Raw genomic sequence first — 16,625 nt, forward strand, 5'->3', positions numbered from 1 at the left:
GAGAGGCCCAGAACATCAGGGAGCAGTCCGAGGGCTCTGGGTGAAGGGCTTCCTGGCAACAGGGGCCCACAGGGCAAAGCCCACATGGCAGGACTGGCTTGGGACCCTCAAGGGACAGCAAGCAGCTTGTACAGCTGGGCAGGGGGAGGAAGGGCGAGGAAATTAGATCAGAGACAGAAGCCACGGCTGACTGGGAGCTCCTCCTGGGTAAGGACCACATCTCGTGCATTTCTACGATCCCAGCATCTCGTACAGTGCCTGACACATAACAGACCCTCTAAATGCCGACTGGAAGGATAGACGGGTGGAGGACAGATGGACAGACAGAACAAGATACAGACAGAAAAACAGATCTGATCAAAGGTAAATGGATGTAGACGTGGCTGGAGGGAAAGAGAACAGGCTGGAAGGGCGGGCATGGATCGAAGGGCAGCAGATGGGTAAACGGGGTGGGGGGGGGGGGACAGCCGGACCGGGAGACGGAGGGACGCACTGATCCGTCCAGGGATAAATGGGTGGGCAGACGGACACACGGAGAGAAGGGTGGGCTGGCTGGGTCGGCAGGACGGCGGAGGAATGGCAGTGAGTCAAGGGACAGACGGACACAAGAGTAGATGGAGCGGCGGCCGGACGGAAGAAGGAAAGGACCCCTGTGAGCACCAGAAGACACCGCTGTCGGCAGAAGTGCTGGTCTCACGTTCAGGGTCCTGCCACTAACACGATTCTCGGTAAGTCGACAGACCCCTTCGAGCCTCTCCTTGGCGGCAAATGCTACCTGGAGGGTCGTCTAGGTTCCGACGGCCTCTATCACCCGAAGCCTCCCTGCACGCCCTGCTCCCGTCCCTCCTCTTCCCACACAGCGCCTGTCACGCACCTGCACCCACCATCCTGCCGCTCCCAAGGCCAGAGCAGGCCAGGCCTCGTCATCGCTGGGGGGTGGGGGGAACACACCCGACCCCTTGTTGCCTCTGCCACGCCCTTCTCCAAACTAACCCCACCTCTAAATGTTCACAGCGCCTGCCTGCAGAAGGACCCCTCAAACCACAGTTCATTAGCCTCCAGGTTTTAGATTTTGTCAAATTATATTTATTACATAACACAAATTCATTTTCCAGTTTTATTAATCAGACACACAGAAGCCAGCTGAAGTGAAAACACACAGCATGACCCCCCAAGAACAGCACAGAGAGGGAGCGAGGACAGGAGGGGAGGAGGGGAGGAGGAAGGGGCGAGGGGAGGGGGGACCTGGCCAGAGCCTTCCGGGTGCCCTACATACCCCTCCGCGCACACAGGACTTCCCTCACTTCTCGGCGTTCTGCCTGCAGCTGCTCCTTTACCCGTCCTGCTCCAGCCAGCGCCCTGGGAGGGGCACTGTCTCGTGACCCTGGGCATCAGCCGGGCCCGTGCATGCTGGCACAGTGTCCCCTTTTTGGCCTCTAAGTCCCTCTCTGTCCCCACTCCAGTCTCAGAGGCAGATCTTTCTCTGGATCTGGGCCTGTTGGAAGCGGGCTCCCATTCCTGGGCTGCCCTCTGGCCTCTGGCAGAACTCAGCCCCTGGGTCCCAGACTAGACACGACACGCCCAGAGCGGCTGGTGGCTAGGACTCGGGCTGAGGACAGCGATCACTCCTACCCCTTGCAGCAGGCAGGCCCCTCAGGCCGCGTGCCCTCTCCCCACCCAGGAAAGGGCTCCATGGGCCAGGTACCATCTGACACTCTTTCAGCAGACACACAGCAGAGCCACCCTGGTCTAGCAGCCCTGCCCTCGCCCCGAGGCCTGCAGCTCCCTCTTCAGGTGACCCCTCGCAGTCTCCCATGCCCAGAGCCCCAGCCCCGCCATGCCAGCCTCACTCTGCCTGGCCTGAGCTCTGGGGGGGTGGGGGTGGACAGCCGGACCGGGTCCACCTCCTCACTCTGTCTGGCCTGGGCCTTGGCCCCAAACCTAAATGGCCTGCACCATCAAGAATGCACCCCAGTCTCCTGCAGCCCTGCCATAAACTCTTCCACCTGGGCCCACGGCCCCCTGACCAGCCTCACGCCCCCCACCCCCCACCCCGCCACTGCTCCATGCACACCCGAGCTCCACCCACCCAGAGCCCCTGTGGCACAGCAGCTCCAGCACAGACCCTACGGGCCCTGCCCACAGCACACACCAGACTCTGCCTTCCTAGAAAGGAACTAGGAACCACACACCTCCCAGACCTGTGCGACAAGTCGGAGAATTCTCTTATGTAAAAGTGCTAAACATACACCGGACATCCTGACACGGCTAGGAGTATGCCAGATCCCAGCTAGATCCCAGCATGCCAGATCCCAGCACATGCAGATCTGGAACACCAGGCTGTGCCCCAGCGGACAGGCTCTGCCCCTGGCCCCAGCAGCTGACCACCTAGCGGCCTTCCAGCGGTCCTGCAAGGCTGCTCTCTGATTCCTCCTGGCCAACCCCAGGGGGCTTCTGTGTGCTCCCCCCACCCCGAGGGTACAGGAACACTCCAACATACCAGCTGTCACTGCTGTGCACACCTGCCCCTCTCTAAGCAGACAGCTGGCCTCCGTGACCCCGCTCCTAACACAAGGCCCAGTGTACATCGAACACATTATCGAGATTTGCTGCTCTCAAATCCCAGCTTCAAACTTAGCTTCTGGAGCCACACAGTTCTCACACCAGAGACCTTACTGCCCTCCCACGGGGCAGCACAGGGCCCAGTCCCGATTCAACGAATTCAGAGGCCCCTTCTTCCCCACCTCCATGAAGTTGGTACCAGGACCCAGACCTATTAAATCATTCCGCACCTGGACACACTGCCTACCTACCCTCCAGAGGCAGAAAACAGGGGGTGGGTGTCCCTTCCGTGCTCCCCGCCACCAGGAGAGCCGTCGGGGCAAGACAGAGAAAGGTCAAGTAAGGAGGAGGGGCACCTGCTCGGGAGGTCAGCAGCCACTCCTGCTTCGCCAGGCCATGGCCACATTCCACATAGAGCAGAGGTCCAGGATACACAGGGCTTGGCTCCTCTTGGGAAACCCTCAACCAACAGCCCTGGGCCTAAGCCCTCCATGTGCAGAGGGAGGGATGTGAGCACCCTCGGTCTAGACACGCCACAGCTAACTACCACCGGTCACCACTCAGGCGGGGGCTCCCTGTGTGACACCAGACCTCCAAGGCAGACAGAACACTCATGGGTCTGGGGCCCTCCTAGGAGCCCTGAGTACTCACTGCAGACACACAGCCAGACCTGGCCTGGGAGCTCTGAAAAGGGCAGCCACTACTCACTACTGGCAGGACCATCTCGGATCCCAGCACGCAGAAGGCTCCTTTCTGGAGGTCCAGGCAGTCGGCAAGGTCTGACTACAGTTGCTCCCCAGCCTTAGAGCAACTTCGCCCTTACATCCTCCCTCCAGAAGGCTGCAGCCGTGCCCCACCTGCTGCCCTCAAACCATCCCGGCCCCAAGGCACCCACCGCAGCCCCTCCGGGCCCCGCTGGCCTCACTTCCTCTTGGTTGGCCCAGGCCTCTCTGCACTGCCCACTTGGACAATCTGTCCACTTTGGAATGATGCCTCTTTTCTCATCCTGACCTCTTTACTCGTCTGCCAGCCACAAAGGCCTCTCGCACTCCAAACACCCAGGATTTCTGTGAGGACTATGCTGGGGGGAGGGGTGGATTATGGTCACAGGGAGTCACGTGTGGGGTCACAGAGAGAGGCACCTTGATACCGTGTGTCCCGTGAGCGGGTCCCATGTGTCTCTATGGCTGTGAAACACCCACGTGCACCCACAAGTACGCACGCGGTGTGCACGCTGTGTCTGTCGTGTACATGAGTTTGTGTCCACTTTGAACGTGTCTTTGAGTTTACTCTAGGCTTTCCTCTGTGAATATCCATGTATTTAGCTCTGAGCAAGACCAAAGGGGAGCAGAGGGCAGTGCCCCTCGGAGCTGCTCAGGGGCGTGGGGTCACTCACCGTGCCGCGTGTCATATTGTCTCATCTGGACCTCCTCCACGCAGTCGGCCGGGAACCAGCCCGTGCGGCCTTTCACGGTCCCCTCCCAGAAACCGCCCTCCCCAATGCTGAGCACTGGAGGGACAGAAGCCAGACAGCTGTCAGGGCACTGCAGGACACCCAGGGATCACCCCACCCACCACCGCAGGCTCGGGGTCTGCCCACCGCCCCCCTCCCAACTCCTTCTCGTCCCTTCTCTTCCTTCATTCTCCTGGCTTTTCCCTGGGAAGATTCTGGGATCCACACAGCAGACAGAAACGAACAGATGGACACAGCACCGGAGAGGCATGTGGAGGACAGAGACACACACAGACGAACACACTCGAGGGGGACATCAGGCAGGGGCAGGGCCACAAGCTCCTCGCAGTTGGCTCCTCTCTTCCCACCTCTTGAAGCAACCCCATCCTTGCTCTGTCGCCCACCCCAGGGGTCACTGCCAAAAGCTCAGGGTCATTGTGCGGTGGCCAAGAGGTTAGGCCACACGACAGCCCAAAGGAGGGTTGACCTCACAGCTGTCTCCTTCTCAGGATCCCATGGACGTAGGGCACCCATGAGGATAGGACCCCCAAAATGACAGAGGCCCCATCATGAGAGGAGCTTGTCACGGCACAGGAACTGCCCAGAACACAGAAAGCGTCAGTGACAGAAACCTTCATAATACACAGGCACTCACATAATTGTCACAGATATCCCCCACATTGGGACAGGGTCCCCACATATCACAAGGATTTCCAATGAATAAGTCCCAGAAGTGACACGGGAATCCCATAATTGGAGGAAGGTCCCCGATGGGATAGGGTCCTTCAAATCCACAGAACCCCAATGACACCAACCTCCATCGTGACACAAAAACACCCCCATGATGAGAAGCACCTCTGTGGTGACAACAGGGAACCCACAGTGGCAGAGGACCGAGAGGGACCCACATGACAGGACCCCCGTAAAGAAAGATACCCCTCCCTGACACAGAGCCCTTCACGGTGACACAAGGAATCCCCCAGTGGCAGATGCATCCCATAATGACCACAGCGGCTCAGAGTTCCAGAGATGCCCCCAACGACAGAGACCCCGAAAATGGCATCGGCCCTTCCACGATCGCGGAGGACCCCCATCGTGTTCCCGGGAGGGGTGCCCCCCCCCGCCGCGCGCCCCGCGACCCCGCCCCCCGCGCCCCCCTCACCCTTCACGGCCTCGCCGCGGTGCAGCGGGATCTCGCCCTCGCCCTGCGGGCTGTGCGCCTTCACGGCGATGAACTTGCGGCCGGGGACGGCGCTGTAAAGTTTCCGCTTCGGGCCCCGGGGCGGCGGCGCGGGGGGCGCGGGGGGCGCCGGGCCGGGGCCGGGCGCGGGGCCGGGGCCGCCGGGGCCGCCGGGCCCGCTCGGGCTGTAGACGAACACGTAGGTGACGGACGCGATGCCGGGGGGCAGCGGGCACGCGAAGCCGGCGCCCGGGGCCTCCATGGCGCGCGGCCCGGCCCCGCCGCCGGCCTCACCGCAGCCGCCGCCGCAGCGCCCGCCGCCCGCCGCCCGCCGCCGCCGCCGCCCGCCCGCCCGCCGGGGGCCCGGCCCGGGGCCGCTCCATGGGCCGCGCCGCCGCGCCCGGCCCGCTCCCGCCAGCGCACAAGCCGCGCCCGCTCAGGGCTCCGGGGCCGCGGGGCTGCGCTCCCGGGCGCGCCGGGCTCGCTCCATGCCGCGGCCGCTCCGCGCGCCCCGCCTCCTCGGCGGCCGGGCTCCTCCCTCTGCGGGCGGCGGCGGCGGCCGGCCCCCCTCCCTCTCCGCCAGCGGCCACCTCACCGCGGCCCCACGGCGGGAGAGGCCACGGGCGAGGGGCGCCGCAGCGCACGGAGGGCGGAGGAGAGGTCGGACTGCGGCGCGCGCGGAACGCGGTCGGCAGAGCCCGGCGGCGGCGGCGGCGGCGGCGGGGGAGGGGTGTGGGGGGGGCGGCTCCGCGGCCGGGAGGGGCTCCCCCAGCGGTCCGCCCCCACGTCCCCGCTCAGGCCTCGGCCTTCTCGCCACCTGGCCGCTGCCACGGGCTGGGCGCCCAAATCCTCCTCCAGACCTGGGTCTTCTCCTCGACACCTGTCCCTGATGCCCCTGCTGACCACTCCGTGCTGACCACCTTCCCTGGCCGGCTCCGCGGACCTGGGCACCGAGGCTGAGGCGCGAAGTCCTCCACCTTCGCGCTGCTCGGAAGCCTGCACTGGCTCCCCAGTACCTGGGCAGTCCAGGTCCACATCCTCGGGCAACAGCCGGGCTCTCTGGGAGGTGAGAACTAGCTACTCTCCAGGCACAAGGTCGGGCATCTTCCTTCTGCTCCTCCGGGCTATTCGTGACGCCGTCCCGGACACTCCCACTACCCTAACCCTACTCATCCGTCCAGTTCAGTTATTCCTCTAAGCTACAACCCCATTTTTCTCTGCCCTGCTCTGTGATGCTGGGGGCACCCCCCCCCCACCGGCCACACTCTGCGGGGCGCTGGGGGCTCCTGCTCTGCCGACAGGGGGCGCTGGGTGGGGGGGGTGGGGAGACTGCCTCCCTCCAACATTGCCCAACCCCCACCGCCACCCCCCCAGCTCAAATGCCACCCTCTCTCCTTTAACCAAAGGGGATCTCCTTCCCTGAGGTCTTCTCCCTCCACGGTGCACCAAACTTCCTCAGTCCCCTCCTGGCCACTCACCAGGAGCTCCCCTTACCTGAATCACTGCCCATCTAACTGCTTCTTAGTCCTGGGCCCCAGCTGTCAGTGTCCTTTTGAGAACTTTAGGACCCCCTGCTATTAGCTCCCCCCACATCTGGCACTTTAGGCACCCACTAAATGTTTGTAGAAAAACAGTAATAACCCTGCCGTCCCACACAGAGCAGGTCTTGGCTCTACGTTTGCCGAGAGGATGAATGAACATACAACAAATACATGAAGGGCATCTACAGGTTTCTGTTTCTGCAAAACTGAAACATCCCAAAGTTTGTTCTTTTAGTCACTGGGCTGTCCTACCCTTAAGAAATCCATGGGACATGCAAAAGCTTCAAGGGAGAACTGAGGTGATTTGGAGCAGGACAGACAGCGTTGGAGTCTGGGCAGAGACACGAAGAGAGAGGAGACATCACAGATTACAGCTGCACAAGCAGGGACAAAGGCAAAGGGAGAAATTGCTTTCATAAGTTCCTGCTGCACCCAAGCCCTCTGCTGAACACTCAGGCTTAGAAAATTGGGGAACGAGGTCTGCCTGGGGCCCATTTATGCCGCTTCCTAGCTCTGTGACTTCAGACACGTCACTGCCCCCATCAGAACATCAGGACCCTCACCCGCAGAACAGTGCTAAGAAAGCACAGCCTCACGCATGGCCAAAGTGAAGGGAACCGACCCACGGGTGCTGCTCGCCCAGCTGTCGTTGTGAAAACAAAATGCTGTTTGTGTAACTCATCCAACAATGTCTCCTGAGCACCTCTGTGTGACTGGCTTTGGGAAAGCGGCAGGAAGACAGCTCCTGCCCTCCAAGTGCCAGGAGGAAAGATGCCTCAACCAGCAGCAGCTGGACTGTGCGGTGGGCCAGGGGATCCCCATAGGAACCCCTCACCTTCCCAGGTTCTGGAAGGTTTCCCGAAGGAAACAGCTCTGTGGAATTACTCCTCCCTTGCTGATGAGACCCAGGCACAGAGTGGTTAGCCCACTCATTCAAGGCCACGGTCAGCAGACACCAGGTCTGTCTGCACTGGACCCCGACCATCTGCCTGCAGAGCCAGTGCCCACCCGCCTACTCCCCACTGTCCAGCCCACCGAGGCCAGTGGGGCCTCAGCCCAGGCTTCTTCCTCTAAGTTCTGGGGATGGCAAGTCCCTCCTGTGTCCCTGGTTCTCAGGGTCCTAGCACTAACAGTAAGGGGTAAAAAGTAGAAGCAGAGAGTCTTGGGGTTCTACAGGGCTGGAGAAGGCGGGAGGGGGGGGAAGACGAAGACTCCCTCCTGGAGACAGGGCTAGGGGTCACCTATAGGTTTCAAGCCCTTATAGAGATGAAGCTGCAGTCCCTAACCCCTTACCACACACCACCCAGCCCTGCCTATCTCAGCCTTTATCCTCCTCCTAGCACTGCAGGAACCTCTGGGAAGCACAGAGTTGGCCAAGCCCTCTCCTTTCACATCTTCCCTGAGTTCCCCCCAGGACAAACCCAGCTCCAGCCAGATTAGCATAGGGGAGCCTGCTCTAGCCCACAGGGCCTCACTCTCTTCCCTCTCCTATCCAGGGAGGCCTGTTTGGGGGACCTGGGAGTCGTCCACCCCAAGCCTCAGCCCATCACTGCAGGCATGCCAGGCACCACTAGGTCTCTCTCCCTGCCTCTCCATGCTGGCTCCTCCTGCTTGGGTCCAAACACCCCGTCCACCCAGACCCTGCCAGGGCCTCCCAGACCCCTCCTACCTGATCTTTCTCTGGCTGCCCCTGCCTGCTGTGGGGCCACCGATGTCATTCTCTTGGTCACCATCCCGATCTCGGTCTTTCTCCTCTTGCAGCCGCTGGAGCAGCAGCTGGTGGGGGAGGCTGCGCAGCGAGGGTCCTGGCGAAGCTGCTGGTTGCACCTCACCCTTCAGGTTGATGTCACTGGCTGAGCGCTGCAGGGGCCGAGGGGAGGCCAGGCCACTGGGGCCAGCCAGCCGCCGTCGCTTTGCATAACTGGGGGTTTCCCTGAATGGTACTGGGATGGGAGTGGGGAGTACAGATGAGACTCTGGGCAGCTGGATAGGGTGACCAACTTACCCTGGTTTGCTTTCCAGATTTGAAAACTAAAATCCTACATCCCAGGAACTGTCTCAGTCCTGGGCAACCAGGACAGTTGGCCAGCCTATGACTGAAGCTCCCATGGAGGGGGTCACATCCCAAACTGCCTCTAACTCTAGTTTCAGGGGTAGAAGCCCGCTCCTCCGGTCAGCCAAGTAAGGTCTTGGGCATGCTCAGATCTGCTCTTGGAACTGCCCATGTCATAGGCTTTAGCAGAGGCAGAACAGGCAACACATGACGAATCTAACCAGGCTACTGCCGCACTGGACCATCGAGAGCTAATGATAATGAGGGATAATGAGGGAAACCATAAAAGTTTGCCAGGGCTTGGCAAACTTCTGTAAAGGATCAGATAGCAACTATTTCAGACTTTGCAAGCCATATAGCCTCTGTCCTAAGGACTCAACACTGCCACTACAGCACGAAAGCAGCCACAGGCAATGTGCAAGCAAATGGGTGTGGCTGAGTGCCAGTAAAACTTTATTTAAAAAGCAGATGGTGATTTAAAAAACATGACCCAACTATACGCTATTTACAAAAGAATCACTTTGGATCCAAAGACACAAGTAGGTTTGAAATAAAAGAATAAAGGAAGATATTTCATGTCAATAGTAACCAGGAGAGCTAAGTAGCTATATTTATATCAGACAAAACAGACTTAAAGATTAAAAGTGTTACAAGAGACAGAGAACATTGTATATTGATAAAGGTGTCAATTCATCAAATACATTAATAATTATTAACATATATGCACCAAACAACAGAGCATCAAAATATATGAAATAGACATTAACACATTCGGAGAAATAGACAGTTCCATAGTAATATTTAAGACTTCAACACCCCATTTCCAATAATGGATAGACCATCTAGAGGAACAATCAATGAGGGCATAGGAGAATTGAACAAATTAGACCTAACAGATATACATATAGAACACTACAGAAAACAAGAGAAGAATATCTATTATCCTCAAGTGCACACACAACATTTTCCAGGACAGACTACATGTTAGGCCACAAAACAAGACTCAATAAATTTTAAATGACTGAAATCACATAAAATATCTTCTCCTATTACAAAGGGAAGAAGCTAGAATTCAACAACAACAACAACAACAAAAACCTAAAAAAAAAACCACAAATACATGACAATTAAACAACACACTCTTAAACAACCAGTGTGTCAAAACACATCACAGAGAAGTTAGGAAACACTGAGAAAATAAAAACAAAAATACTCCAAAACTTATGGGATGAAGCAAAAGCATTGCCAAATGGGAGATCCATAGCTGTAAACATGTATATCAAAAAAGGATAAGTCTCAAATCAATAAGCTAAATGCACCTCTTAAGGAACTAGAAAAAGAGAAGCAAACCAAACCCAAAGCTAGCAGAAGGAAGGAAATAAGGATAGACAGAGATAAATAAAATAGAGAAGAGAATATAGAGAGAATCAATGAAAACAGTTGTTTGTTTGAAAATATTCACCGAACTGACAAACCTGTAGCTAGACTGACTCAGAGAAAAAAGAGAAAAGGGACACAAACAACTAAAAGCAGAAGTGAAATTATGGCATTGCTGCCAATCTTACAGAATTAAAAAGGATTAAGAGAGAATACTACAAACAACTGTGTGCCAACAAATTAGGTAAGTTAGAGGAGATGAACAAATTTCTAGAAAAATATAGACTACCAAAACTGACTAAAGAAGAAATAGAAATTCTAAGCAGTCTGCAATAAGAGAAGACATGGCTCAGTGATCGCAAATCTCCCAACAACGGCAAGTGTGGCGCCGGACAGCCTCCCTGGTGAGTTCCACCAAACACTTAAAGAAGAACTAGCACCCATCCTTCTCAAACTCTTCCAAAAACTAGAAGAGGAAAGAACACCTCCTAACTCACTCCAGGAGCAATTAAAAAATAAGCAAAGGACTTGACATTTCTCCAAAGAAAATCTACAAATGGCCAAGAAACACATGAAAAGATGCTTAATATCATTCACCAGTAGGGAGATGAAAATCAAAACCACAATGAGGTACTACATCACACTGACTAGAATGGCCGTAATAAAATAATAATAGTAACAATAATACCGATGATTACAAGTGTTTGCAAAGATTTGAAGACTTTGAAATTCTCATACGTTGCTGGTAGGAATTTAACTGGTGAAAAACAATTTGTCAGGGTGCCTGGGTGGCTCAGAGGGTTAAAGCCTCTGCCTTTGGCTCGGGTCATGATCTCAGGGTCATGGGATCGAGCCCCGCATCGGGCTCTCTGCTTCCCCCTCTCTCTTTGCTGCCTCTCTGCCTGCTTGTGATCTCTGTCCGTCAAATAAATAAATAAAATCTTAAAAAAAATTTGGCAGTTTCTCAAAAAGTTACCTATAGAATTATCCTATGACCCAGCAATTCCCCTCCTAAGTTTATACCCAAAACAACTGAAAACAGTTACCCAAACAAATACATTTCACACATGTTCATAGCAGTAATATTCATAAGAGCCAAAAGGTAGAAACAACCCAACTGTTGAAGAACGTGTGGATAAACAAAATGTTACATGTGCAAACAAAGGACTATTACTCAGCCATAAAGAATGAAGCAGCGATAAACCCTCCAATATGGAGAATTCAATTCAAGCTGAGTGAAAGGAGCCAAACCCCAGGAGTCCCGTCTTATAGGGCTCTACTCCTGTGTGTCTAGAGGAGGTAAATCTATAGAGACAGAAAGTACGTTAAGAGGTAAGGGGAGCTAAGGGGGAGGGGAATGTGGAATAATCACTTCACATATGCAGGGTTTCCTTTTACCAGGTGATGAAAATTTTTGAAATTCAATAAATGTGGTTGTATGACACTGTGAATGTATTAAATAGCACTGAATTATTCAACTTAAACTAATTAATTTTATGTTATATGGATTTGATTCTATATGAAAAATAAAGCCTCAATTTTAAAGCCTCAATTTAAAAAAAAAAAAGCAGACTGTGGGCTGAATTTGGCCTGTGAGGCCTCATCTGCCTGTTCTAGACTCCTGTTAGCAAAGCGTGGCCCACGGAACATCAGCCTCACCTCAGAGCTGAAACTCTTTGGAAACGCAGACTCTCCGGCCCCACCCACAGCCACTGAGTCGGAACTTACACTGAGCAAGATCCCTAGGTCCAGCATGAGGAAAACATCCCTCCGGCACAATGGGACAGCAAGTTGGTGAGAACATGGAAGCGTGTGTGGGAGACGGCAGCAGAATGTGGGCCCTGATTTGGCCCAAGGCAACAGAGCTGAAGAGCACAGGTAGCAGCCTCCAGACCAGGTCTCTGCTTCGGGCCCATCAATCTAGAGAGGACTGCCAGTAGGTTTCATGGTGTCCTGTCCCTTGAAGAGTAACCCCAGCCTATCAGAGCCTTCACCAGGGCTTCCCTTCCTGAGGAAGATGGTAGATGGGCAGAGCCTCCCTCCAGCTCTTCTGTGTGCCAGCCCATCCCGGGTCCCCAAGCTAGGGCGAGACAGAGCAACTTGTGACTATCACTGAGGGAGTATCCCTAGAGAGTGGAGGTGTGCAGAGGCAGTAGGGGTGACAAGGACAGGTCCAAAGACAGCCTCTGCCCCAAACCCCCTTTATAAAAATGGACAAATAATCATCACTCCTTGCAGGGTTGTTGAGAGAATAAACTAAAATAACAAGGCTCCTAGTAAACACTCAGGGACACCTGGCTAAGTCAACATCTGGCTACTTCATCTGAGTGTATGCATGACCCCTGAGCAGGCTGGGGTACACAGGTGGCAAAGCCAATGCCACACAGGGGCTACCTGCTCTGTACGCCTGCTCAGCAGCGACATGCCAACTCTAGCCTGGCGAGCACACGCCAGGCCAGCCAGCCAGTGAGTCATAATAATGGGGACCCTAGAAGCTCTAGTATCTCTGCCCATGGTCAGGAAAAGGGGGGTAGCTAGAGCCTTTGTCTCTCTGGGCCAGAACCAGATACCCTCCTCCCTCTAATCAGTTGGACCAAGGAGTCCAGATGCATAGACTCAAATCCCACATGAGGTCAAGGGATGGAATGGCATACAAATAACCATAAAAAAACATATTTTACTTAAGAGAAACTGAGGCAAAGAAGTCCTAAGCAGCTTTCCCATGGTCAAACAACCATAAGACAAGAGGATCCTACATGTGTACAAACCAGGGTTCTCCCAGGCTGACAACCAGACCCTAACTGAGCCCTCACTCTGTCTCTTGTCCCCAACTCAAGCCTCCAACCTCATCCTCATTCTCTCCCAACCAGAACCTGGGCCCAAATTCTGTGCCATGTCATTAGTTCAGTCGTTTCCTCAACATGGACCTGCAGATACTCGCAGAACTGCCACAGCCATGGAGGGACTGCCCCACCCCAACTGTAGAGACTCGACCCATGATCGTGTCCCCTGGCCATCTTGGGACATGAGAGATGCAGAACCAAGCCTCACTGGAGGAGGTCTGTTCAGGGGAGACACTACAGCAGAAGAGTTCTTAAGCAGGAACTTGACCTTAACCTTAACCCCACTTCAAAATTCAACCTAGCCCTGCCATAACCTCACAGAAGAACCAAGACCAGCCCTAGCGCTTTGCTGTCTACTGTCATTTGTTTGTTTTGCTTTGTTCTGTTTTTTTAATGGGGACACTGCAACCATGGCAGAAAGGGAAGCCTGGGAGTCTGTGTTCCAGAGAGAACCATGGGCAGAACAACGTGGTCCACACAGGACAGAGGGAGCTAAGAAGGGAGCCCCTCTGTGGCAGTCAGAGGCAGGGGTCACCTTTCCAAGAGGAGAGACCTACCCTCTCCCACAGCCCGACCCACTGCACATGGGAGACAGACGGAGGATTCCAAGAACAGGTCCCAGAGCAGCCCGGCACCCAACACTGACATGGGGGGGGGGCACCTCCTTGAGGCTCCCGTATGATGGCCGTGCCCGTCCTCCTGCCCTGCCCTAGAGTCAAGACCGAGTGGCATCTCCTGGCTTTCCTTCTGGGACTATGAGTCAGACATATCCTGGGCTCCCCCAGGGTACTCATTCAGAGCTCAGGACCCTGAAGATAGCTCTTCCCTTTTCCTTTTCCATTGGCATCCCGACCACTGTGCTTTGCTTTCTTACGTGATCCTGTCCTACGAAAGCATGCTCTGGGCCACCTAAACTGGCTCTTGCCCCAAGCAAGAGTGACCCACTGAGGGTCAATGTCTGAGATCTACGCCCCAGGTTCCCTGCTGACCCTTCATATGACCTAACAGGAAATGAACCTAGACCCTAACTTCAACCCTGCTCTCAATCTAAGTTGATCCCTAAACTCAACAATGGCCCCAACCCAGAGCCCTAACCCAACGATGCTCTTAACCCTTTCTCACACCCTTCGTCCGCTCACACCAGCCCTGCTCTCGGCAGATCCCCCAGACCTTCAGGGGCTATTAATGGACCTTTGACCAAAGCACAGCTGCAAGGAAGAGCCTCAGGGATGGGAGCTCCCTTCCACCATCCCCACTGACCCCTGTACCTGTTGGGGCCCTGACAACTCCCACAAATCCACATCAAACAGGGACCTGGGTTGGGCAGCACTCACCAACATCCGAGTCTTTATGGGTCTTGATGACCTCTGCGAGCTCAAAGTTCCCTGCGATGATGGCCACCTGAGAAGGGAGGGAGAGAGAGAGGACTCAGGGGCGCCAAACCTGCCCCCCCAACCCCTGTGCATCGCCCTGGGCTCCTGTGTGGGAGTCTCCCTTGGTTGGGGGCCCCAGGCTTGGACCCTGGCCCCCGTCTAACCTTCCACCCCATTCTGCCCAGGACCAAGAGAATTCTCAAGACATGAGACTTTCAGAGCCAAAGCCAAGACAGTTCAGGCCTATGGGTCACCCTACTGATTCTCTTAACAGCGCGCCATACGCACCATCGCTCCCGCCTCTGCCGTGGCCCACCGCTGCCTCGCACCTGTCCCCCACCTTCTTCCCTTCCCTTGTCTCTGCGTCTGGTCATCCAACAGGCCCTTCCAGACTCGCCCAAACCCACTGGGCTCTTCCACTGCCACGTCTGTCCCCTGGCTGGACTGCCAGAGGGGACCTACCTATTTCCCTCACGCCTCTGAGGAAACCCCTGAAGGCCCTCACTCCCACTGAAAATAGAATCCCAGCTCCTCTGTGGTCGAAAAATTCCCATAATGCGGTCTTCATTCCCTCACCCACAAACTCCAGGGCACACAGAGACTCGCGTGCCTGGTCATCCCAGGGCCGAGAACAAAACCCAGCTGGACAAGGGGCTCAAAAATATCACCTGAATTGAGTCAGGGACTGTAACGAATCCTCCCCACCCTGGTTTGGCAGCTCCACCCCCACCTGTGTCTGGCAGGTCAAGCCCACACTGGTTCTCCCCTGACCCCAGAGCCCTATGACCCTCCTCTCTCCCTGGAAGACAAGGGAACCATGCACAGTGAAGGCCCCCCCGAGTGGGCCCCGCACTGGCCCACCCCTTCTTCTCTCACCCCGGCCAGTCCTTCAGTGAGAGCTCCCTTACTGCCTTCCAGGGAAAGAACCAAGGTCCCGAGAGAGCAAGTCACACAGAGACAGACACCCAGGGCTCTGCCTCACCCTCCTGTAACCCACTCCTGTACCTGGAAGGCGGTCTGGCTATTATAATTGCGGACATCCTTGTTAGCTCCACGAAAAAGCAGGACTCGAGCACAGCTCTCCTGTTGGGGGAGTTGGAATGGGGGTCACAGTTGGACAGCCAGAGGGGCGTGGCCAGGATGGGGCACAGATGGGGGCCCGGGGCGCACACCCGTGTGTCCGTGTGTCCAGTGCCTATATGCACAGCAGGGGGATGAGCAGACGAGGTATACACGACACACAAGTGTCCCACTGGCCCAGAAAGCCTAGATGTGCACAATTCACTCCCAGCTGTTCGGAGCGCACACGTGCATGTGTGCCCCGGGAACGGATGTGTGCACACCGGCCCGGAAGGCTACAGTTCACAGCAGGACACAGAACACGCACCCACGAAGGAACAGCAGGACTAGACAGGCAAGCAAGCACTGCACAGGGGCAGCTGCGCGCACACACGCACGTGCACACAGAGTCACACCTGGTTATAAAGGGCACAGATGTGGAGGGCTGTGTTCCCTGAGGCGTTCTGAGCCCCCATGTCAGCTCCGTAGAACAGCAGGTGTTCCAGGTGCTGCACGTGCCCAAAGCGGCAGGCCTGGAGGTAAGGGAGATGAAGTTGGGTCCCTGAACACAGTCCAGGACCCCCAGTCCCGCCGACGGGGCCGGGCAAGCCCCCACTGCCTGACAGAACCGGGAGCCTCCCCCGACCCCTAGACAGAGGCCAAGACCGCCCCCCAAACCGTGCCCTCCCACTCCCTGCCCACCTGATGGATCTCCTGCCAGCCATTCTCATCTGTGGTCCCCAGCTGAGCGTGGTCGTGAAGGAGGAGCTCACAGCAGAGGGCGTCCCCGCCCCCCAGGGCACTGTGATACAAGGGCGTCAGGCCGCGGCTGTCCTTGTAGTCGGGTGAAGCGCCCAGGTCCAGCAGGGTCTGAGGGCAAGGAGCCTCAGCATCCAGGCGGGCCCGCTTCCTCCCCCAGCTGGGCCCTGTGCCCCTCCAGGCCAGGGACCCGCCCACACTGACCGTCAAGGCTGCGGCATTCCGCTGGCGCGTGGCACAGTGCACGGCGGTGAGGCCGTCTCGAGTGCGGAAGTCCAGGTGGGCGCCGCCATTCCTCAACACCTTCAGCAGGTCCGTGGCGTTGTCCAGCTGGGCCGCGAGGCTCAGAGGACACTCTGGGTTCAAAAGACAGAGGAAGGTTAAGGTCCCAACCACTCCAAGGCCATGCCCCTTCTTGCTCTGCT

The 16,625-nt window shown here is 56.3% G+C and overlaps 1 protein-coding gene across 2 annotated transcripts in view; it reads right to left on the bottom strand.

The window, feature by feature from the left end:
- SHANK3 (SH3 and multiple ankyrin repeat domains 3) overlaps positions 1 to 16,625 on the bottom strand; it is a 51,431-nt gene that overhangs the window by 28,770 nt on the left and 6,036 nt on the right. For both annotated transcript variants that reach the window (XM_045087535.1, XM_045087536.1), the window contains exons 6-13: positions 16,405 to 16,556; positions 16,144 to 16,311; positions 15,858 to 15,974; positions 15,388 to 15,465; positions 14,344 to 14,410; positions 8,406 to 8,679; positions 5,178 to 5,380; positions 3,959 to 4,072 (exon numbers count right to left, since the gene is read on the bottom strand). In XM_045087535.1, the coding sequence (XP_044943470.1) occupies positions 3,959 to 4,072; positions 5,178 to 5,380; positions 8,406 to 8,679; positions 14,344 to 14,410; positions 15,388 to 15,465; positions 15,858 to 15,974; positions 16,144 to 16,311; positions 16,405 to 16,556 (1,173 nt within the window). The remainder of the gene's footprint in view (positions 1 to 3,958; positions 4,073 to 5,177; positions 5,381 to 8,405; positions 8,680 to 14,343; positions 14,411 to 15,387; positions 15,466 to 15,857; positions 15,975 to 16,143; positions 16,312 to 16,404; positions 16,557 to 16,625) is intronic.

The sequence above is a fragment of the Mustela putorius genome, unplaced genomic scaffold (genome assembly GCF_011764305.1).
Source record: "Mustela putorius furo isolate JIRA1106 unplaced genomic scaffold, ASM1176430v1.1 tig00001419_pilon_pilon_pilon, whole genome shotgun sequence".
Taxonomy (NCBI): Eukaryota; Metazoa; Chordata; class Mammalia; order Carnivora; family Mustelidae; genus Mustela; species Mustela putorius.